This window comes from Falco naumanni, chromosome 6, assembly GCF_017639655.2.
Source record: "Falco naumanni isolate bFalNau1 chromosome 6, bFalNau1.pat, whole genome shotgun sequence".
Lineage (NCBI taxonomy): Eukaryota > Metazoa > Chordata > Aves > Falconiformes > Falconidae > Falco > Falco naumanni.
The window spans coordinates 72,173,326-72,196,732 of NC_054059.1; the positions used below are offsets into that span (position 1 = coordinate 72,173,326).

Genomic DNA, 23,407 nt, shown 5'->3' on the forward strand with positions numbered 1-23,407 from the left:
TTACATCACTGGAAGAGATTCCTCCTTCTGCTGCATTTGCAGAAATAAGGAGTTTCTCCTCATTTGGCACCAGGACATGCTTCCACCTCCCAGCCAGATCAGACCGAATGCGAGCGCTGCTTCGCTGCCAGCTCCCGCCGAGAGCTGGATGCGCACCTCGCCACACCAGCCGTTTGGCTGGTGAGCAAATGATCCCCATGTGAGGCTGGGATGCCCAGGTCAGGGCTCCCAGCTCCCCGGCAAGCCCCTCCACTCCCACGTCTGGGCTGCTGCAGGCTCTGACAGCTCCAACCTCCAGCCAAGGCTCCCACGGAGTTCACCCCTCAACAGCCCCAGGGCAGGGCAAATACTCATTAGTGTTATTTACTGAATACATTAATTTAAGCATTTCTATTTATTTCTTACCATAAACACTGCCTTATTAAGTAAGAAGAAGAAAGCCATCCGCTAACCATCATGAATGCAACCCAGTGAGAGTCCCCAGACACTTACACTACTTTTTATGCGGGAAGAACAGTTTAAGTGCCTTTATTTCTAAAGGAAGGTCCATGCAAGCAGCTGAAGATTTTGCAGCAGGACTGGGCAGGTTCAGACCCATTTTGGCGGAAAAACACATCCCCAGGCCACGTTCTGTGGCAAACCCTCTCGTTTTTCCAGGGGAATATGGAAAGGGCAGGGAGGTGGCATGCAGCCGAGAGAGCAGCTGGGCAAGATGCCACCATCTCCTTCTGCCCCAGCCATACCGCCCCATACTGGACATCCCAATACCTCCTCTCTGGGAAAAGCCAGCGGATGTTTGGGAAAGAAATCAAAGAAATCAAAGAAATGGCAAATCCAGAAAGAGCCATCCCTGGGTGGGAGCAGTCAGCAGCTGTGTCCACCCCATGGGACAGCCACCGTGTTCTGTGTATGTCTTACCTGCTATGAAATGTCAAACTTTTCAACAGAGAAGATTACATTTCCATCCTCCCTCCCCCCAAAGCATGAAGACTGGTATAAAAAAGTCAAAAATGTATCAGAGAAAAGAAAGCATCACTTACACTGGCCACAACTGCTGGGAAATCAGGACTGAAGGCAGAGGTCCCTCTTGGAGAACAAAGGGTCCTGCTGGGGCCTCCTCCCCGGTTTCTCCATTCCTTCGTGTCACCTCCAATTTTACTTCCCATGCATTCGTTTATATGGAAATGCGAGTGCACTGCACAGTGAAAAACCACCTCTGCGTGCTGGAAATATTATGACTAATGGATGGGATCCTGCGCAGTGTGTAAAAATCGTCCCTCTCTCCTGATGTAACAACATTTTGCATGCGCTATAGATGTTGGCACCTACGTTTTATCTGCTTTCTGATAAGACGATGGAATACATTTAATGAACTACACTGACTTTAAGTCTCAGCTGTAGATTCTGCACTGGCATCATTGCAGCAAAGAAGCCACAGGCTCCCCCCGGCCCATCACTATGGGACTCATGGGACTCATGTCCTCCCTCATTTATTTTGGAAGAGCATGTCAAGGCATGACACATCATTTAATTTTGATCTTCTATTTTTTTTTATTATTTTATTTTATTTTTTTATTTTATTTATTTTTTTTTTATTTTATTTTAATTTTTTTTTTTTAACACTAATACCCTGCTTTCCCCAGCATCCCTGGTCTTTGCCATCCCTCTGGGTTTCCTCACGCGTCCCGTGCCTTGACACTGCTGCTCCCGCACATACACGGTGCGCATCCTGCATCACTGAGACTGCACAGGCTGTTCCAGCAAGGAGAAGGCTCTTGTTCAAGGTTTCCACACAGCAACTGGGAACATTACAGCCCCCTATAAATGACAGGTACCGGCGCCTCCAGCCCTGAAGCCCCCTTGCCTCTCGGTTCCCGCATTGGGGAGGCACATTCCCGGGCTCACTGGGATGTGTCTGGGCTCCAGCTCCCAGACCTGGCCAGGTCAGCAGCGGTGGGGACATGCAAAGAAACACCTCAGCACTTTTGTTTTTTTTTTTTTAAAACACCCCTTCCAGGGACCAAACTACCACTGGCTTCCCTCATTTACAGCATCCTTTGCCCACCGAGACGGAGCCAGCAGGCACCCCTGGGCAGAGTGTGCAGCTCCAGCTGATGCAGAGCCGCTGGCGGGTCAGCCATGCTCGGCTTTCCCCAGCTGCAGCATCGCTCTGCCTGGTCCTGAGCTGCTCTGTGGTGATGGGGCTGGAGGGGAAACCCTGCCAAAAACCCCTCCCTGCAGCAACCGAGAGGAGAAACCCCCGAAGGATGAGCAGACGGGAGCCAGACGGGAGCCAGAAGACAGAGCAGCCTCCACAGTGAGCAAGGTTTGCAGAAAGGAGCAGAAGTTTTTTTGCTCGGCCACCGAGATGCTCTTTTGAAGGTGAAGGTTGGACCTGGAAACATCTGTGGCCATAGGGAGGCCAGACTGCCCCGAGCAGAGTGGAAATCAAAGAAACCCAACCTCAGCACAACGAAATACAAGTTTATTTGCTTCAGCCCGTGCCCAGCTTCCATCCCTGGCACAGAAAAATGTCTTTAATGCTGCTCTGGCTGGGGGTTTTTGTGCAAAACTCAGAATTTTAACCAATCCACTGCCCCAAAGCACAATTTGAGGGTGCTGGCGAGTCCCAAGCACCTCCAGACCCATCACTCAAAGGCAGAACTGGACAAGGAAGTGAGACCAGTGTGTCCTGACTTCTCTGAGCCCTTCTGCTCTCCCAGTTTGCATCCCAGAACCAGGAGTCAACGCAGCCGTAGACAAACGGTGCTGAGGTACCACTAAACCAGCAGCAACGGGCGCACCGGGACCCCTGAGCTCCCCCTCTAAGGGGAACCCAAAGTCACCCCTCTGCTTTCGGGGGCCACTCATCTCCCCTCCGGCCACCCCAGGCTCTCCTTCCCGGCCGGGATTTCTCCTTGCGGTTCAAATCCCCTTTCAAAGGATCCAGTTTTCCTTGTGCCCCCCATGGCCCAAACTGCCAAACTGGAAGCAGCTCCCCCCAGGGCCGAGGGGCTCCCGCCCGCTCTCCCAACAGCCGCGTTCACACTAAAACCCGATTTATGGTGCACCATCCCGGAGCAGCCGGGACGAGCCAATGCCACCCCAGAGCCACGGGCACAAGTTTCCCCAAACTTCGGGGGTCTGGGTGACACACCCCCCGCCCCAAGAAGGCGGCCCCAGCCCTCAGGGCTCACCCCACTGCCGCTTGGCAAGCACCGAAAATCCACCACCCCCCCCGCCCCGGGGTCACCCCCAGCCCGGGGATGGAGAAGGAAAGGGGGTGGGGGTGGGGTGGGGGTGTGATGGGTCCCGGGGATCCACCCCGGGGATGGTGCTGCCCCCCGGCTGCGCCCGTGGCCCCCTCCTGCGCCAAAGGGGGGGGGGGGGGGGGGGGGGGGGGGGGGGGGGTCGAAAGTAAAATTAAATAATTAAAGAAAGAAAGAAAAAAAAATCCATGAAGATAATTAGGAACATTCAAATTACGCAAGCGATCAAAATAATTTAAAGAGCCCAAAAGAAAATAAATAAATTAAAATATGAGAAAATAACAGAAAATAAAACAAAACACCCCACACCCCCCAGCAGCCGAGCCCGGCCGGGGCGGGGGGCAGCGCTTACCTGGCGGCGGGGGCTGCGCGGAGCGGAGCGGAGCGGAGCGGAGCGGTGCGGTGCGGTGCGGTGCGGTGCGGTGCGGTGCGGAGCGAAGCGGAGCGGAGCGGAGCCCCCGGCCCGGCTCGCTGCATTGTGGGAAGCGGCCCCCAACAGTGGGGGCGCGGTGCCATCTGGTGGCGGGTCCTGCGCTGGGTCCCCGCGGGTGGGAAGGGGCGGGGGGGGCGCAGGGACCTTGGGGGGAGCTTGGGACTGGGGGATGCTGGGACCGGGGGTGTGCTGGGACCGGGGGGGTGGGGCGGGGCTGGGACCTTGGGGGGGCCTTGGGACCTGTGGGGGTGGGGGGCTGGGACCTGGGGGGGGGGGGGCTTGAGACGGGGCGGGGGAGAATCTGGGACCTGGGGGGTGCTTGGGACCGGGGGGTGGCTAGGACCTGGGTGGGGCTTGGGGGATGAGGGGGTGGGGGACTGGGTCCTGGGGGGGGGGGAGCTTGGGACCGGAGGGGGGGCTTGGGACCTGGGAGGGGCTTGGGACCGGGGCAGGGGCTTGGGGGTGCTAAAGGGAGGGGGGGGGGGGGGGGGGCGCGGATCTATAGGTGTAGATGTATATTAATCTATATGCACCCCCCAATAACCCCCACCCGGGTCTGGCCCGCCGCGGGCTCTAACCCCCTGCGGGGAGTTTGGGGTTTGGGGGGGCTCCCCTGGCAGCCGGACCGCGAGCGGGGGATCAGCGGGGGCGCACGAGGAGCTGCTGCTTCTCTCCTGCCATGGCAAAGCAGCACCCCGAATCTCTGCCCGTTCCCGTGTGTAACACCCCGAATCTCTCAGCACCCCGAATCTCTGCCCGTTCCCGTGTAACACCCCGAATCTCTGCCCGTTCCCGTGTAACACCCCGAATCTCTGCCCGTTCCCTTACAGCACCCCGAATCTCTGCCCGTTCCCTTACAGCACCCCGAATCTCTGCCCGTTCCCATGTAACACCCCGAATCTCTGCCCGTTCCCGGGAGAAACCCCACAGGCACTCCCAAAAGGAGTCTTAAACCCCCTCTGAGAACATAAGTGACGTGGGACACACCAGTCTGGAGAGGAAGGGACCAAAGTGGGGGCACACCGGCTTTTGGGGTGCAGCTCATGGCTGGAGATGCCAGACGGGGTGCGCTCCCTCCGGCCACAGCTGCTGCACTGGGCGCCTGCGGAACAGCGCGAGCTGCAGGGGGGTGCGCACGGAGCTCTGTACAGCCGCGGGTGTGCCAGGGCGCACTGGGCCAGGGTGGATCTGGGGTCCTCCCCTCCCCCTCCCCCTCCCTCTCCCCCTCCCTCTCTCTCTGCCTCTCCTTCGCTCTCCCCTCCCCTCTCCCTCTCCCTCTCCCCCTTCGCTCTCCCCCTCCTCCTCCCTCTCCCTCTCCCCCTCCCTCTTTCTCTGCCTCTCCTTCTCTCTCCCCTCCCCTCTCCCTCTCCCCCTCCCTCTCCCTCTCCCCCTACCTCTCGCTCTGCCTCTCCTTCTCTCTCCCCTCTCCCTCTCCCTCTCCCTCTCCCTCTCCCCCCTCCCTCTCCCCCCTCCCTCTCCCTCTCCCCCTCCCCCCTCCCTCTCCCTCTCTCTCTGCCTCTCCTTCTCTCTCCCCTCCCCTCCCCTCTCCCTCTCCCTCTCCCTCTCCCTCTCCCTCTCCCTCTCCCTCTCCCTCTCCCTCTCCCTCTCCCCCTCCCTCTCCCCCTCCCTCTCCCCCTCCCTCTCCCCCTCCCTCTCCCCCTCCCTCTCCCTCTCCCTCTCCCCCTCCCTCTCCCTCTCCCTCTCCCTCTCCCCCTCCCTCTCCCTCTCCCCTCCCCCTCCCCCTCCCTCTCCCCCTCCCTCTCCCCCTCCCTCTCCCCCTCCTTCTCCCTCCCCTCCCCTTCCCCACTGCTCCCTCAGGTATTTAGTGCAGCTCAGGTGGGTAATTAATGCAGTTCTGTAGAAGATTCAACTAAACATTAAGAGTTTGTGGCTTGCAGGAGGCGTCACCTCCCTGGGTCACTGCCAGAAGAGCTTTGCTCTGCTGAGCCCAGCAGCGGGATCCTGCTCAAAGGCCAACCAAGAATTCAGTAAAACCTGAAGAAAAATGATCCCAAAGGTACCATGACAGCAGCCGAGTGGGGCCCTACACCCCGCCAGGGTGGGGTCGCCCCAAAAATGGGGTTAAATCCCAACTTCCACCCTGAAGGAGGATCACCAGGAGACCCCACATGCTTTGATCCGCATTTCCCGTTTGCAGCTGGCTCCACTAATAGAATTTTTGTTTCTTCTGACAGAAAGTTGCAGAAGGAAATGCAGGTCATGGATGAGACCTGGAAAAGAGCCACCAGCGACAACAGAGGAAAATTACAGATGGAATCAGTGGGAAACCAGAGGCACAAGCAAGCAGGCGTGCAGAGCCTGAGCATCAGCTTTGGCTCTGTTTTTCACCGGAGCAGGAGCAGCCGAGCGACCGTGGGCAGCCTGGCAGGTAGGACCGAGCTTTCCAATGCCACCCTGTGTGTGCTGCAGATGTGAAGTGACATTTCAGATCCTGCTGGTAGCTTGCTCGGACTCAAAAAACCTCTTTTTTGACCAAATTCCCCATCCTGTTGGCTTTGGTTGCGCCATGTCTTTTCACGCACTCCCTTTGCTTCCCAGGAACAGGGATGTGGCTCTGGGATGATCAGGGTCCCTTTCCCTACCAACCCTTGTCCAAATTCAGTGGGGAGCTGCAGAAATTTCTCATATATGAGGGATTCCCATGTTTTCCCGCTATGACATGGTATGTTTGCCAGGTCTCGGGTCCAGAGTGGCAATGGCTGCTTTGTACAAGCGCACACTGAAGTGACACACTGGGGATGTCCCCTGGGGCTGCCCAAGGACCAGAGCAGGGACGCCTTTATAGGAAATTCTGCCTGTAACTGATTTTTCTGGCATCATTTCCTCCAGCTCCAGGTGGTGGCTTGGACCCAGATAATCCACCGTCTTCAAAGGGACCAGTTGCTGCTGGGATCTCCCAGCGTGGTACAGGGAGCGGATTTGCGGAGATTATGAAGGCTTGAAATGTTCCTCCTGGCTACGGAGCACCCAGGTCCAGACAGACCTGCTCCAGACAGACAGACTGGGTGGAGCGAAGCCACCGAGCCCACCAAGGAGCAACTCCTCTCCATCGCCTGCCACCGAGGTGGCTCCCGGGTACCCAGAAGGGGTGAGTTTAATCTTTTTCACTCGATTTTAATCAGCTCATCAGTGACGGGCATTGACAGCGCAGACGGCTAAGAGGCTTATGTCTATTATTCCCAGAGGATTAGCCTTTTTGATCCGAGCGGAGGGAGGCTGTGTCCCAAGTCTGGCCGGGGGCGTGCGTCATGCCAGAGATCGGCTGCAAAACCATCTCCCCCCTAGTTATTTGGCAGCACGAAAGCACTTCTCTCCATTTATTTGCACAGCCCGGGGGGGCGTCTCCTTCCTTCCAACTATACATCCAAAGAAATCCCACCACCACTCTGAGGGGCACAGTGATCCCATATGGACCCTCTAGGATGGTGGGGCACCCTCCCAACAGCCTTGATGGGACCGTCCGGGTACGTGGCCATGCTCATGTATCTGCACATGTGCCTTCAGGTGTGCGTGCACCTGGAGGGTACTAAAATAGCAAAGCCTGGCCCTAAAAATGCTCAGGGGCAGTGGGATCCTGTCCCAAAAGCTTCTTGTCCACCTTGGATGCCCTGAAACGGTTTCTGGGATGCATGGGCACAGAGGGAGTTGGGTCTGCGACAAGAAGTTTTGGGGAGCTGAAAACGGGGACATGACTCTGCTCCCTCCTCCCTCGTGCTCATCTGGCACGAGCTGGGCTGCACCTGGGGGTGCCCTCGGGTGCCTGGGGTGTCGGGGAGATGCCCATCGCGGTGTCTTTGGTACCTGAAGTGTTGGGGACGCTCCCATCACCCAGCCGTCCTCGCTGGGCCGTAGCTCCTCTGCCAGTGGGATTGCAGGTGTGTTGCTGCTGCCTTGAACAGTGCAAATAGTGTGACAAGGGACTTATCCCCAGCATCCCGTCTGAGGTTCCTCGGGGAGATGCTGGTCCTTCCCAGGGGGTAGGGCAGGGCTGGGGACATGGGACACCTCCCACAAGGTCAGAGATGGGACATTCCCCTGTGCTGCCCCCACCCCCCCTCCAGGGGAGGACACGGGGCAGAGGAGGGGACCGTGTGGTCCAGGAGCGTCAACCAGCACAAACCTCCCTTTGCAGCCCCGGCAGGCACCGAGTCTGATGTGATTCCCGCACGTTTCGTGTTTCCCTGGCTCCCGCCGTGTCCCTACAAGCCACAGACGGTTTTGGCACCTGCAGGATCCCAGCTGCAGCGGGATCGGGTGATTCCCCCGGGGCCGCAGCCGTCACCCCTTCCCCGCCACCCTGCCCGTGGCCGTGCCTCCCAGCCCTGCCCGTTTGGCTCCCAGTGCCACCACGCCGCTGTGGCGGTGGGCCCCATCCTGCCTGTCACCCATCCATGTCCCAGCCAAGGTAACTTGGGCTACCGGTGTCAGCCCGGGGCTCGCACGCGCACGGGGTGGCACTGTTGCATCAGAAATCCCAGCTGGGCTCGGGGCGGCCCCGCAGCCCTGAGCTGGTGGCTCAGCCTCACCGGGATGAGGCCTCACATTTCCCCGGGGCTTTTCCTTTTCCGGGGTGTTGGAGGGGTTTCTGCCCTGCGGCTGGGTGGGGAAGCCGCGGGGCGTCCTGCCGCGCTGCCGCCAGCAGCAGCCGCCCGGGGGGCTGGGGGGGGGCATCACCCGCTCAGGACCTCACACCAGATTAACGTCGCACCTTCTCCGGTAACACCCTGTAACCTGCCCGGTTTGGTCCTGCAAAGCTCTTCACACCGCTCGGCAGCTTTGCAGGCCCGGGCTCGCCGTCCTCACTCCCAGCAGGCGGGGGCTCAAGCTCTATCAGGGTCCCACGCTCCTTGCCATGAGCAGGAGCATCCCTCTGCCCTTGGGAGCATCCCTCCCAACCCACGAGCACCCGTTCATTCCCAAAAGCATCCCTCTCTCCTTGGCAGCATCCCTCCATCCCTGGGAGAATCTCTCTATTGCCATGAGCATCATTTCCTTCCCACAAGCATCCCTTCATCCTCAGGAGCATCCCTTCTTCTCTGTGAGCATCCCTCCGTCCTCAGGAGCAGCCCTTCCTCCCTGTGAGCATCCGTCCATCCCCACAAGCATCCCACCTCAGGAGCAGCCGCCCCTCCCCGCACAGCAGAGCATCCTTCCTGCACCCAGGTTGCTCCAAGAGCTCTTTTACAAGGCTCCCAGTTCCCCACCATCCCAGGAGGGAGGAAAGGCCTTTCAGGATGGTTTATCCTTGGGGAAACAGGGCGCGGGGAGCGGGCAAGTGTTTTACAACGAGCTCTGCTTACAGCGGGAGCGGTGGAGGGAGAGGGCAGGGGCTCACCTGATGCCAGGGGTCGAGTCGAGCCCAGCCTCGGTCCTGGCTTTGGGCACATGGGGCAGCCCTTTGCCTGCTCCCGCACCTCCCTGACCCCGCTAATTTGATTAATGCAAAGCCCCTGGAGTTTGATGTTCTGCTGCTCAAGGGGGGGAATGGCGGTGGCCCCGTGAGGGTCACCAGGGCTGCCAGGGCAGCAGGGCTCCGCTCCCCTGGGCTTCCAGTGAAAATACAGACGTTTCGGTCTTGCCAGTCACAGCTTTTCCAGCAGCAGCTGCTCCAGACGGATCAAAATCTCTCCTGGCAGCTGGGGGGAGAAATGCCCCCGTGGACGGGTCAAGAGGGTCACTCACACGGCGCGACAGGGCGGTGGGGGCTGCTGGGGGGGCCCAGCACCTGTTAACGGCAGCAAAGCTCAGCACCTCCTCATTGCGCCGCTGCTAATTTATCACAGCTCCGGAGGCCGCCGCGGTGAGGCCGTCACTCCAATTAGTGTTGTTGCCCTTCACCCTGCTCATGGGCTAACGAGGTTTGGCAGGATTTGGGCGTTTTGCTCACAGTTAAAGGCACCCGAAGACCAGAGTTAACTCTTCATCTGCCGAGCAGTGCCCAGGCAGCGCGGGGGGCTCACGTTTTGTTGGGCTGCTGCCAAGTTGTGGTCCCCCAGAGGAGCTCCAGGAGCTTTTCTGGACAACCAGGTGCTTCAAATTGCATTTAGGGAGCAACTTTTCAAGTGGCAAAAAAGATCGGCAATATAAAAACTGTTTCTTGTTTTCAGTGGGATCCAAATACTCAGTTAGTCCCAGATTTTATTGTTCTTCCACCAACTGGCACATCTCCAGTCCTGCTCCTTCCATGCATCGGTACCACTATCCCCAGGGGCTTGGCAGCACCTCGTCCTTGGGGTTTGGGGACCGCCGTGAAAGCCCCACCCCACCACCATGCAAGGGAGAACAGGCATGAGGAGCCAGTTCCCCCCCCCAAAAAAAAAAAAAAAAAAGTGAGGAGCAAGGTTACCTCCATCTAATCCCACTCTCTGCAGCCAAGCAGATGTTTCGTGCTTTTTGGCAGGGGCTGAGCCTTATCTGATGGCCGTGTTTCCACGGAAGAGGATCAGAGGGCTTTGAAGGCACGGCGGGAGCTCGGCAGAGGTATGTTGGGGCTCGTCGCTTCTGACAGATTCCAGGTGGGATTTGTAGCTGGATTACGTCGCAATTCAGGGCCTTAAGGGATTTTTTCAGCACGTTCTCCCAAAGGTAGGAACCCTCCGCACCGGTGCCGGGCCAACAAACACGAGCAGCAGTGGAGGATATGTCTATGCAAAACAAGATGGATTTAAAAGAAAGAAAACAAAGGATGTTTTGCAGATCCTAAGACAAGACAGTGAGAAATAAAGTCAATATCTGAGCCTCTGAGAACCAAAAATGGATCCAAACGCCCTTGTTTTCAGCAGGGCTGCAAAGCCGCGAGCAGACTGATGAACACTGGCCAGGACCCGCGTCCTCATGCTGCTTGTGCAGATTGATGTGAAATAAAACAATGCATCAGCTGCTCCTCTCACCTTTTAAATATTTTTGTATTTTTCATATTCTTACCTATTATTTTAGATTATAGTAACAATATTAAAATATCAAAAATATTACAAATATTTAACATCTTAAAATATTAGAAATAGAAAGATCTAAAATTATAAAAATATTCTATTACAGCAGCTTGGGAAGAGGCTGGCAACCAATTGGCACTGCCGAGCCTTCCTTCTTCAGCTTTCCCACCATTTCAGGTATCACGATACTGCCAGCTTGCCGAGCATCCACACCACCCTCACCTGGGAGCCGCTCTGGCCGCCCAGGAAACTTCCCTGAGGCAGCCGCGATGCAGGGCCAGTCGCCTCGAAATGCCTCGAAGCGCCGCAGGGGATGTTGCGGAGGCGATGTGATAAATGGGGGCGTGAGGCAAAGGGTCTCGGTGGAAGGTGGGATTTCATGAAACGTCACCGCAAAGAGATGGGCGAGGAGAAAGCGGCTTCCCCTGTGCCAAGCTGAAGCCCTTGGAGATGCCCCCATGGGGTAGAGGGGGAGCAGGAGATGCCAGCGGGACGCCGGGAGCGGGACGTGGGGGTTGGGAACAGGCGGTTGAACACGCGCAGGCACCGAAACTGGAGACTGAATATCAATCAAACGTGCTTGGAGTATTATCACAAAAACCAGTCAGACCGGTAGTGAAGCATGTTTGAAACGTCGATCCCAGCACACAGTCACGCCAAAGGGTCGCTGGCCTCGTCCTGCTGCATGGGAGCAGCATTAAGCTAGCGACAGTGCCCAGAGAAAATGACTTTTTTTAAAAAGAACCTTCTTTTCCCACCTATTATGTTTCAGTCTTTTGTTAACAAGGATTTCTCGGAGATTTTAATTCCTTGAAGATTTGTGCATAGCCAGATACTCTTCTCCCTTCAAACTGGTGAAGAAATCGCAATGAGGGCACGAGTTGGCCGGGCAGGGAGACAAAGCTGGACCTGAAACAGCAAACAGGGTGTTAAGGCGCATCAGGAATGCGACAGCGACTGAACTCGGCTGCCCGGGGAGGAGCAGGGGTCTGGGCTGCCCCTGCCTCCAGCTCCAACCGCATCTCCTCTCCCAGCTGCTCTTACTTCACGCTCCTACTGTCTTCATTGCCCGCAGGTCGTTAAAACTATCTTGAAAGAGTTTGAATGCCGGAAGGCTGGAGGAGAAGTGATATTGCCCCTTCTGTGCCCCCCGCCGTGGTGCAGGTCCTTACGGCAGGGTGGGCAGCTGCCTTCTACTTGTCCCGACCAGCTCCGTGAGTCCCCAGCGCATGGTAGCCACAGCCCTACCTCGGCTTTTCCCTACAAGTTTTCCGCAGCTGGCTGGCACCGCTGCGAGGGCTCTGCGGGTGCTGCGGTTGCAGCATCCTCAGGGAGGCCGATGTTTCCAGAGGGAGCCGCTCTGCTGAGGAGGCTGTGCAGGATGCGTGTGTGCACGGGCTGACTGCACATCTCCACGTGGCCTTGCAGGGCCTGCATCGTCACCAGCAGCTCCTCAAGTTTTATCCCCAAACCCAGTTATTTATCTTAATGAGACCCAAAACAGCACCGCCTGCTAAAACAGCACCATCTGTGATTATTAAAACTAGTTGTTTTATCACCAGTCATGCGAGACTCGCAGCATACGGCTTCCCAAACCGAAATAACCACGTATCCGCTCAAATGCCAGACAGCTACTTAAAATAAAATAAGTCATCCCGTTCTCTGGTTTGGTTCGGCAATAAAAAACCCAGCACAAAACCCCAACCACCCCCGTGCTGCCGCTCCCCAACCCGGCCGCCCTTCGTTAGCGCGCTCGCCTCTTTGCTCGCGAAGTGCCGATGGCTGGAGGGGTCTGCTGCTCGTAAAAGGGTGGAACAAACCGGAGCCCCAGGTCAGCGGAGAGCTTTGTGTTTGCTGGAAGGGTGCCCGGCGGCCACGAGTACAGATGCTGGGGAAAGATCAAGCCTAGGAAATATTTCTTCAAATTCAGAGAGACACTACCCAGAGTAAAATTTAATATTTTACTCTTAGCTGCCTCTGAACTAGGTTTTTAAGGGGGGGTAGGGTGGGGTGTAGGAGGGGTTGCAAGCCTGTTGACGAAGAGACTAGGAATTTTTCCATCATTTTATTAAAAACTTTTAAAGGTCTAAAATGAAAATGTACACCTACTACAATATAATGTTTGTACAACTCACAGTTAAAGTGCTAAAAATTAAATGTTACAAAACCAACACTGGACTACTGTAAACAAGTCTACCAAGAGCCGAGTGCAAGTCAAGTCAGCTACGGTCGGGCACTACCCCATGCTAACGGCCACGTGCACCCTCTGTGTACAGGTCTCACGAACACGAAAGCTTCTTCCTCTCCCGGTCAGGAACGGAGGAAACCACAACAGGAACGCCAGCATGTCAAGGGGAAGCACTGTAAGGGGCGGCAATGCCGTTACATGCCCCGAGTTCCCCAGCACGTGCACCCGACAGCCGTTCGTGACAGGCAAGAACCGCGTACAACATCCTGCCTCAGGTGAAAAAAAATCCCGATCCCATTAGAAAAGAAGCACGTTGGGACAGGAGTGGGATTTCACATTCAAGGCAACGTTCTGCTGTTCAAGGTGAACCTTGGGATGTCTCCCGGGGGGCCGCTCCGCTCTGCTCCCTGGTTTCACCCTAGAGCTGGGGCTGCCCGCTCCCCACTGCCGTCGGTTTTTAGGGGTCCTCAGCCCCTGGAGCTGGGGATGGCTCCCCTGGAAAGGTGGGAACTGCTCTAAGGGCTGGTCCCAGCTCGTCTGGCTCCTGTGGTCTCCCTGTGCCCCTTCCGAGGGGTCTTCTCTCCCCTCCTTGCTGGAATGACTCGGCTGCCACGTTCGATTTGGCTGTCGCTGGATTTCAGCCCTGCGCTTACCCCCAGCCCCGGGTACAGCTCCTATCTACAGCTTCCGCAGCAAAACTGAGGTCTAAGCACTACGGAAAGGGCAAGCACTTTAGAGCAGGCAAAGAAATTTACAACTAAAAGAGGCTTTTTGCTGCTGTTGGATTGTTTTAAGCTTTAAAAAGACGAGTGCTACCAATCCAATGGGAGAGCGGCTGCACGTGGTCCCGAGCCAGCCTTTTCCATGCAACACGGCCGCATCGCTGCCATGCGGTGTTTCACTGAACGATGACGGCTACGAAGGGATGAAGAAGGAACGTCACAAACTCGGGGGCATCTGTTGCCAGCGGCAATCGGGCCAATGTCTGTATTGCCCAGATGCCCCCAGCCACCTCCTGCTTCGCCCGGGCAGGACAGAAAGGCGTTGGAGCAAAGCACACTGTGCCACGTTGCTCCCTGCCAAGGGACCAATGCATTGGCAATGGGATAAAGCAGGAGATTCAGTTCCCTGGGAATCCTGGGAATAAGAAGCCATGGATTTTACGGCAAGCTTTGATATTGCCATCTTACAAAGCAGTATTTTGGGGCTTCAGTCACCATATGTGTAGGGTGGAGATACATTAACCTGCCCCGGGGACAAGCTGGAGAAAACGGGCTATGTACAACTTCTCCGCCTGCTCCAAAGAGAGGGCCAGGCTGGCAGCAGCGCGCGGCTGCTGGGGAGGGACAAAGCGCTGCTGTTAAATCACGAGGAACGCGTGTTCAGCTACAGGTACGTGAGGTCAGCTGAAGCCCAAAGCAACCAGAGTGTTTCAGTAACTGCAGAACTGCCATCCTGGGTGGGGGATTCAGCTCCGGGGGAATTTAAAGATTGGCACCAGTCCCAGAAACCCAAGCTCTCAGCAGTTAGCTGGGGGTGCCAGATAGGAAAGCACCCCAAAAGCATGCCTAGGTACCCTTGCCAGAAACGGCAGCTGAGCTGATGCATCCAAACTCAGACACACTTCAGAGCCCTCAAGGTTTGATGATCTGGGAGCTGAACCCCCGCGAGTGCCCCAGCTGGGGAACTGCATCAGGGCCGCAGCAATCTTAAACATGAAACCTGAAAGGATCATTGGCAAACAGCTCTGAAATCCTGGGAAGGAATGCTTTGCAGAAATAGAGAGCAGCATGCTAATTCAGGTGTTGAAGATAAAAGGGTGTGGGATTACAGGGGTAGGGAGGGCAAAAATCCCAGCCAGAATTTGAGAATTACATTTTAATCATGTCTGGGGTGACTGGAGTTTGTCTTTCACATGCAGTATACATGAGCAAGGAACAGCTCAGGTATTCTCATGTGGAAACAACATGGAGACTAAATCTCACCAATTAACAAAATTTCAAGCAGGATATATTTCAAACTTCCATCATCATTCCCCTCCCTGACTCTACACAATTCAATGCATCACTACAACTTCCAAAAAAAAAAAAAAAAAAAAAAAAAAAAAAAGGTACTGGAAATGGAGCTGAGAAGTTCAACACAAACATTTGAGATTATTTAGTTCAGTTATAGCATTTAGGAAAACTCAGCTGTCCGGCTCCCTTTGCAGATTCAGATTCCCAAAACTACCAACCCTTTGAAGCAGCAAGTTATTTAGAAGATGAATTTGAAACTAAAACAGGGATCCACTTTTGTGGCTTACAGGGAACTGTGGTTCCTCCAGTTTAAGTCACTCAAAGACTTTTCATACCCATCTGCTTTGAAAGAGGTGATCTAGCATGAAACAGCTAGATCTAGGTGATCTAGGTGAAACAGCTCCCAGGGCTGTTTGCTGAGCAAAGGGCAAAGCAGAGTGTGCTCTGCCCCAGGGCGGTTGGTGCAGCAACCTCCCTCCCTGGATTTACAATAAAGAGAGGTGTGGAGTTGTTGCTACGCTTTGTTATTCCACGTTGGGTTTGGTTTGTGCTTCTCCTTTGGAGCAAAAGTCTGGTGGAAGCAAGAAAGACAATTTATGGTAAACATATTTCTAAGACACGGTGACTCGCAGGGCAGCCTTTGATTTCGGAGAGCACACGGTTTTTGCTGTTGTGTCATCAGCTACAATTAAAATGAGTAATTGTAGTGCAGCTCCATTTCTGCTGTTTGCACCGCGGGTTGTTGCCCTACTCCTGCCCTTGAGGTTGTGCCATCTACGCGTGTACGAAGGCTTTTCAACATGCCTCCAACAGGTCAAAAAGGGAATTATGTAAGGACAATGAAAAAAAAAGTATTAATTTCCCAGCAATGATCTCTAGTAATTACTGAGGTAGGTTTAAATGCAATCAGTGTTTCCTCATGCTGAATGAATCTTACAGCAGATGCTTTGGAAGATCTACTGCACTGCCTGAGACATGCCTTGACTTTTTGCCTGCAGTGTCAACAAACCCCTACAGATGATTTACACACAAAAAAAGCCCAAACTGAGAACTCTCTACTGTGAATCTGTGTAGTAGGGAATAAAAAGAACCTACAAAAGAGGTCGATCAGTAATGCAAGCTCCTTGGCCGGGAAGGAGCTGACCGTTTACAGTGGACACCTGTCTCCTCCCCTTCAGGACAGCAATGGTGGGTTTCTGGCTGCTGCGCCCTGCTCCTTCCCCACTTGCGGGCACCTCCTGCTTCCGTTTCTCCCACTCATTTCTCAATTCTTGCTCCCCGCTTGCTCAGCACAAAGAGAATCCTCCCCCCAAAATCACCATGAGGAAGGCAGGCCATCCCTGATTGAACTCCTCCTGTCCGCTTTGGCCTCAGCCCTCCTCGCCCAGGTTAAGGGCTTTGTAAACAGGCTTTGTTCTGTCTGTAAGGAAAAGGCTGTACAGTCCGGTCTGGGCAACAAATTCAGCTTTTCTATTTTTTTTTTTTTTTTTTTTTTTTAAATAGATCAGGAACAAGCGATCTCAGCTTTTGTACATTAATCTAAAAAATAAGTGGCTGAATATTATCTAGGTAACTGGTTTTAAAATTGATCTCTTCCTACATAAATTGTAAACAAGTAGAAAATTTAAATAGTCTTTTGTAAAAAAGCAAGGACAATACATGTTATAAAAAAATCACTCTTCCCTGCCTCTCTTCCCCCACCCTCCCTCCCCATCCCATCAACTGAGCCTGAACAGCTCTGGTAAGAGCTGGTGATCCTCAGTGGAGTTTCCTTTCTTTTCCTTCTCCAAAACGCTCATTCCTGTGTTGCATTTCCAGTGTATTCATTAAAAAATGCCTGCCGGTCCACACAGCTGTCCTTTGTACAGCATTTAGCATGCGTCCCCTCCCCCTGTGCTCGATGAGAACAAGTATCAGTTTGTTATCTAATCAGAGAGGTGCGCGGAGGAATTCCTTCAATATTCAAGAGTTCCCTCATGCCTGAAAAGAAAAAAAATCTCAGCGTGACCCTGCCAGCGAGTTCTCGAGGGTAACACCTACCGGCATGCAGAGCCATCGGAGGGAAGGGGAGATTTTTTGTTCAACAAAGAATAAGAAATTCAGCAATGGTGTCTGATGAGTAACAGTTATCGAATAAATAATTACCTACAGATAGGTTCAAATGAGGCAACCAGCTTTTTACTCAATAATTCATGATTGCTGAACACTCTAGCTCTGATGCAAGGACAAGAGCAGTGGCTTCAACACGAAGAAGCCAGTTTCGGCTTCCCAATGCACAAAATCAGCACCTGATGAGAGGCATGATAATACTGAGCATTATCACATCACTGAGGAAGGGACAGCGAGACGTGCAACCACTTCAGCTCCTCCTTTCCAACAAAAGCAGCTCATGCGCTGGTGCCATCCTCTTCAATAACACGGTTCATGCTGGTCCCGTGCGTGATGTGTGTCATTGGGTTGCTGCTGAGATCCCTGATGCTGCTGTGACGTGACTGTTCATTAAGCCGATGAGAACTGCTATGCCTGGAATGATCAGTCAGTCGTGACATGCTGCCATGAGGTAGTCTTTCTTCTACGCCTCTGTAGCTGCAGGGAGTGTACCTAATTTATAAAAATACAGGACAATTATTACAATCGTTACTGCCACAGTCATGAAAGAATGTAAATAAATCTTGGTGCATGTGTGTCCGCATGCACAAACCCTCTACTTTTGTGAAAAAAATCCTTCTCTGTTTAGCCCAGTCATTTAGCTTATACAGCCCCAGGCAAATTGTTTCAACTCCTTATGCAGCTCAATTCTTACTACAGCGCTATGTATAGTATTGATAATTAGGTGAGTAAAATACTCAATGATAAATTACGTTATAAACCTTAACTGCACCTCAAGTGAGAGCGGGTAACTTTTATTATTGTATACTTCAGCAGGGCTAGGACTATTTAGAGAAGCAAAATCAATTTACACACAGACAAAAGCAGGCACAAAGACACAAAGCTGACTTTAGGACAGATCTGTTTTCCCGTGCGCTGCGATGATGTAACGCAGATCACTGCCTTTGTAGGAAAACTGGCACTGAACACATGCATGCCCTGTAATTCATGAAGACTAGTGTGGACTCTGAAAACATCAGGATAATTTTTTTTCTTTTCAATCCAGACATAACAGGGAAAGGAGCTGCAATCAGAGAAACTAAATATCAGCCCAGCTTCCAGTTTTAGCAACATGATGGCCAAATACATGGCTGGCAGAGGCTTGTCCCATTTTCTACAAGATTTTAAAAAGCAGAAATGTACCGGCCATCACGTGATCGGTGCAGGCTGCCGTGGTAGCTGCTCACTTTGCTGTGGACACTGCCTGCCTTGCTCCTTTGGTCGTCCATCATCGCCAGCTGGGTAGAGGAGGCGTGAGTCGAGGTGCCCTGGGTAGAAGTGCCTCTTGACTTTCGGATGATGGGGGTGTTGGGGTCTCTCAGAAGAGACTGAGCAAAGTCTGGCTCTTGCAGCACTTGACGACTTTCATTTACAACTCTGAACAAGACATGCAATTTGAATAGTTAACATTAATGACTGCAGTATAAAAGCAATTGCAGTAATAGCACTAACTATTTTACAAACAGAACAGACAAATATTACAGCTTGGCAAATAAGAGCATCTATTTACACCATAATGTCTCTATTTGCTTAATTCTGAAGCACCTCTACATTTGGATATTTTAGCAAAGTGCACATTCTTGAATCCTTCCCTCTCACAGACTCACAGAGTGGGTTGGGTGGGAAGGGACCTTAAAGACCATCCAGTTCCCACCCACCCCCCGCCACGGGCAGGGACCCCTCCCACCATCCCAGGCTGCCCCCAGCCCCGTCCAGCCTGGCCTTGAGCACTGCCAGGGATGGGGCACCCACAGCTGCTCTGGGCAGCCTGGGCCAGCGCCTCGCCGCCCTCACAGGGAAGAATTTCTTCCTAATAGCCCCTGTATCTGATCCTCTAGCCTAGACATGTGGAATAATTGCAGTGTGTTTGCTTATGGCCTTAGTTTGTGAATATTGTTACAAGCAAAGTCCTTGGGACAGTGCTGTGACTTGGCAAGCTCAGATTACCTGGGAAACTGCCTCTTGGGGAACACGGGAAGCTGTTTCCTCACTCGAAAGAGCATTTAACATCTGGATTAAAACTGGCAGCAGGAGAATACCAGATGAAATACAACACATACGATAATGCCTAAGCAACTGGCCTGTAGCCCTTAGATCACTGGTTACAGCAGTCTCACAGCTCCTGTTTGCTGAAATCCCTTGCTGGGAAGGGGGCACACACTTGGCCGCTCTAGCATAGCATGATGAAAGGAGGTGCTATCACATCCTCTACATTCCTTTTTTTTTTTTTTTTATTTTTTGTTTAAATCTCTTCTTTGTGGGGAGGTCTTCTCCTCCCTTTCCTTCCCTATATTAATATATTCTTTCACGTTCTGTTTCCTGTGCCTGGCTAGCTTCTCTTGATTTTCTTGGTCACAGAGGATCAACAGGCTACCTGAGGAAGGAGGTTTGTATTGCCTCTGCCTCTTACTGCTCAGTGAAAAAACAAAAAGGAATCTGGCTCCAGGCAGATGTGTTGTGCGCGGGGGCTCCTCTGCTGCCTGGCTGCACCAGGAGAGAGGATGGCACTTTCAGGAGCCATCCAGCTCTCCTGGAGATCGCCAGTCCTGTAAAATAACTTCCTCTGCCTTCATGAACTCTTCCTGTCCTCTACCCACCAAACTAGTACGTCATATCTATGTAAGTATGTACATGTATTAAAATCATATTAAGTTGTTATTAACCCCACGCATATCTTAGTAGGTTATCTTTTGAATAAAGAAAAATATGCTGCAACTTTACAGAAGGTAATTTTACCGTAGCCTCAGCAGAAGGCCAGTTCTGCTAAGGATGGACAAGTCAAAGTCATGGAGTAATCACTTAAAGGCTTGCTGTATTTGTGGATCTATTTTGAACCATCTACTTAAAAGACAATATTTATGATTATGAAAGCAGCTATTCATAGCTATTACAAAGTCATATAGATTGTCTCTTAGTCTAAATTGATTTCAACCCTACAGAAGCTATAAGATGTTGTCATTTTATCAAATTGTAATGTGGCACTAATACATAAAGGAAGATTAAAAGCAGAGACAATTACTGTTAACCACAATCACAGTGAAAAGAACTTACGTTTAATTTCAGTTTAAAGGTCTGATTCAATTGACTAGCTAAGCATGTTTATTAAAAAAACCCTTTCCATTCTACCTCTCAGTAAGTGGCAGAGAAGTTGTAGCATTCAACTGAAATCTAATTTTTACTGAAAAAAAAAATTTTGGAGGAAACAGATGGGGCAATTTCAATTTGATTCTGGGACCAAAGAGTAATTACGGAAAAATAAGCGACAATTCTTCAAGGGTTTTTCGAACTCTTGCTTGCCTTGTCCTTCCTTGCTATTCTGGATAGAGAGAGATCTCTAAGAAAACTGCCCCTAGCTGTTCCTATCTTTGCCTCCATGAAAAACCAACCAAAATACTCTTACAGGACTACAAGGGGAGAGGAGATTATTTGCCACTATTCAACCAGTTCACCTATTCAGTATCAATACGCACTCTTTTTTCCTGCGTCCATGGAAAAAGCTAGCCCACTCAAAACAGGTCTTTTTGCTTCCAACCCAGAAGACAGAGGGTATCCCAACAACCAAAGCCATGAGATACTTCATAAGAAAGAGAATCAAATCTGGACGACTCATCTGAGTGACCTAGAGAGAAAAAAAAGAAAAAAGAAGATTATACAGCCCATCATAGTTCACTACTCCATTTATTAACTCATTTAAAACAACTGTCTCTGCCTTGAGCCAAAGTAAACATCAACAGGGCTCCTTTGTTTCACGGCTCCAGGGAACATGACTGAGTGTGTTGTGTAGGCCACTGTCGAGTAAAACAAAAGATTCAACTGCTGTGAGGTCTTGGCCTTGATTTGTATTTCTGGTCTTTTGTCTGTGCCCTGAATAATTGTGAAATATTTTCTCATCTATAAATTGTGAAGACATGTTGCTTTGATGGAATTAACCTGTATAAAACCAGGGGCTACATTCGCTGTTGGGAAAAATCCCAGTGAAATGCTTCACGGGATGGTCAATGCTGATCCTTTATTCCCTTAGCCTTTGGTGGAGGGTTATACCCATAGCTTCCCTCCCTTAGGAATTTGAGGTATCGGCAAGGTGCAGCTGCCTGATTCTTGCTGACCCAGCGAAACCTTTACCTCTCCCCATTTCTTCAGGGAGATCAACTGAATCTGAAAAAGCTCATGAGGTCTCTTTTTGCCAAGATTTTGATATACAAAGGGTTTGTTTGGAAAAGACGCAGAGAAGATACAAAGACAGTATTTCCAGGAAAGTCTGTAAGGTCGTTTTAAAACAGATAGTCATCCAGGCACTCTCTTGAATCAGTGACCCAGCTCAAAACTTGAACCATCAAGGACAGAGAACTTCAAGTGCAAACCTGAAAGATACTACCATCTTCTTACAAGAAGGCTGTAGAGGAAAGGAATTAACTTGTTCTGGTGTAATTTAAGTAGTCTGTAAGCATTTGCGTGACTCTCACTCACACTGTGACCACGGAAGGTACTCCAGATCTCAAACATCCACTGGCCATTAAATGACTTGGGGTGTAGGAAGAGGTTCCCTGCTTTTCATCCCAGCTGAGGGACAGCTGGTCGGAAAACCTAAATGAGGGATCAGTCAAAAGGCTCATCACAGTCAGTAGCCAGGGAAGACAATAAAACTGATCACAACAAGGCTGAGTTTCAAGCCAGGGGAACACTGTTCCGTAAGGTAACAGTGAGACCAAAATACTTAGTATAGTTCCAGGAATTCAGTTTGAATCCATCTTCCTGGCAAGCAGAGGGGTATAGGGAGGGGCTAGCAGGATGTCAGGGAACAGACAGCCTATCTTGCAAGAAGCTTGTCTGGCCTAGAAACACTCCAAGGTGTGGGAAAAAAAAAATATTGCTATATAACACAAATTATCTAAACACTGAAATGTTGGAGAAATGCACTTAGGAGTATTTAAGCTAAGCAATACGAAAGAAATATGATGGCATCGGCCATGAAGAAATGCCATCCTTACAGCAGCATGATTTTGGAATAGCTTTTAAACAAGAATTGTGAGGACGGGCACCTCTTAAGGTTGAGCGTTACCAGTTTATGAAAGATGTTGACAGTGTCAGTCAGAGCTTCACTCTGATCCTACAAGCCTGTATTAACATAGAAACACGTATACAATCCCCTAAAACAACATCAAGAACCATTCCCCCCGCCTTCCCAAATTGAAAATCTGAATTCACTGTAGTCACTGTGTCAAGATGATTTTCATGTCCCATGATTTTCCAACCATATAATGCTGAGGGGAAGCACAGCTTCTATATGGACCAGTGAAAATATAGCAACCACTATTTTAGTAGTTTGTATTATTACATTTTTAAAAAATCCTATCACCTTTGTAGATGGAAAATAAGAATTTAAGTATCTTGCCCAAAATCACACAGTGCAACTGTGGCAGGCTAGAACATGACAAAAATTCAGGACTATTGATATTGGTCTTCAGTAACTACGTGCCCATTTCAAATAAATATAGAAACATAATGAGCATTATTCTGAGATGTTTCATCTTCATACAAAGTGGAATCAAGGCTCTCCCCATGTCCGTTCTTTCCTTAGCACTGCTTAGTGTGCTTTCCACCCATCTCTGCCCCAGGGAGAAATAATGTTGAAGGGTCTTTGACAACACAACGGACCATCCTAGGCTTGCAACCATTTAACCATGCAAAACAAGTCTGAAGGCTTTCTAGGTGCTTTTGTAGTCAACCTGTGAGATTCCACTCAAGAAAAAAAATAATTAACAATTACCCAATAAAAAAATATCCCGCAAAATTAAGCTCTCAAAAATTAACCTTATTATCTCATTTCATAAAGTGCAAATGTGGCATGAAGTGGAATAATGGTGAAATTCATCACTTCTTAATGAAGGTAATATTCAGGTAAATTTTTATATTTACATACAGTGCTTGTCCACTGGGCCAAGTCTCCCCTGGCGTAACTACCAGCCTGAAGGGAATTTAAATTTGATTCTTGCATTAAGAATAAAACAACAGTTCTAGTGCTAAAGCCTTCAGTTGCTCACTGTACTGCAGGACACCTTTATTTTATTGACCGAGTCATACTGCTTTATGCTAGAGCCAACAGAAATCAGGTGCTGTGATGTGTACTATTGCTGTTACTGAATATATTACAAATCCCTATTGCACTAAGTAAATTATATTACTTCCATGAAGATATTACAGTAAATCACTTGGTATCAAAAATTCTGGCTCAACATATTCATGCTGGGTCCTATAAATAACTCCAAGCAAAAATAAAAATAAATATATACAACAAATACTTTCAGGTGAAAGGAAGAACATGACACTCTTTGGCAAAGCAAGTTATTAAACATCATTACATACATTTCTTGAAAAGAAGCCTCTGTGCACAAAGCAAGCAA

The 23,407-nt window shown here is 51.2% G+C and overlaps 1 protein-coding gene and 1 long non-coding RNA gene across 2 annotated transcripts in view; one reads left to right on the forward strand and one right to left on the reverse strand.

Moving 5' to 3' along the window:
- The first annotated feature begins 5,554 nt into the window (after positions 1 to 5,554).
- On the forward strand, positions 5,555 to 10,514 carry LOC121090325. Its single transcript, XR_005828525.1, has 4 exons — positions 5,555 to 5,719; positions 5,898 to 6,091; positions 6,553 to 6,811; positions 10,124 to 10,514. It is a non-coding gene; the product is annotated as an uncharacterized LOC121090325 (long non-coding RNA).
- A 2,198-nt stretch (positions 10,515 to 12,712) lies between these two features.
- Positions 12,713 to 23,407, reverse strand: part of FZD3 (frizzled class receptor 3) — a 61,489-nt gene continuing 50,794 nt past the window's right edge. The window contains exons 5-7 of the mRNA XM_040599074.1: positions 20,477 to 20,625; positions 18,150 to 18,383; positions 12,713 to 17,459 (exon numbers count right to left, since the gene is read on the reverse strand). Of these exons, the coding sequence (XP_040455008.1) occupies positions 17,246 to 17,459; positions 18,150 to 18,383; positions 20,477 to 20,625 (597 nt within the window). The 3' untranslated portion in view covers positions 12,713 to 17,245. The remainder of the gene's footprint in view (positions 17,460 to 18,149; positions 18,384 to 20,476; positions 20,626 to 23,407) is intronic.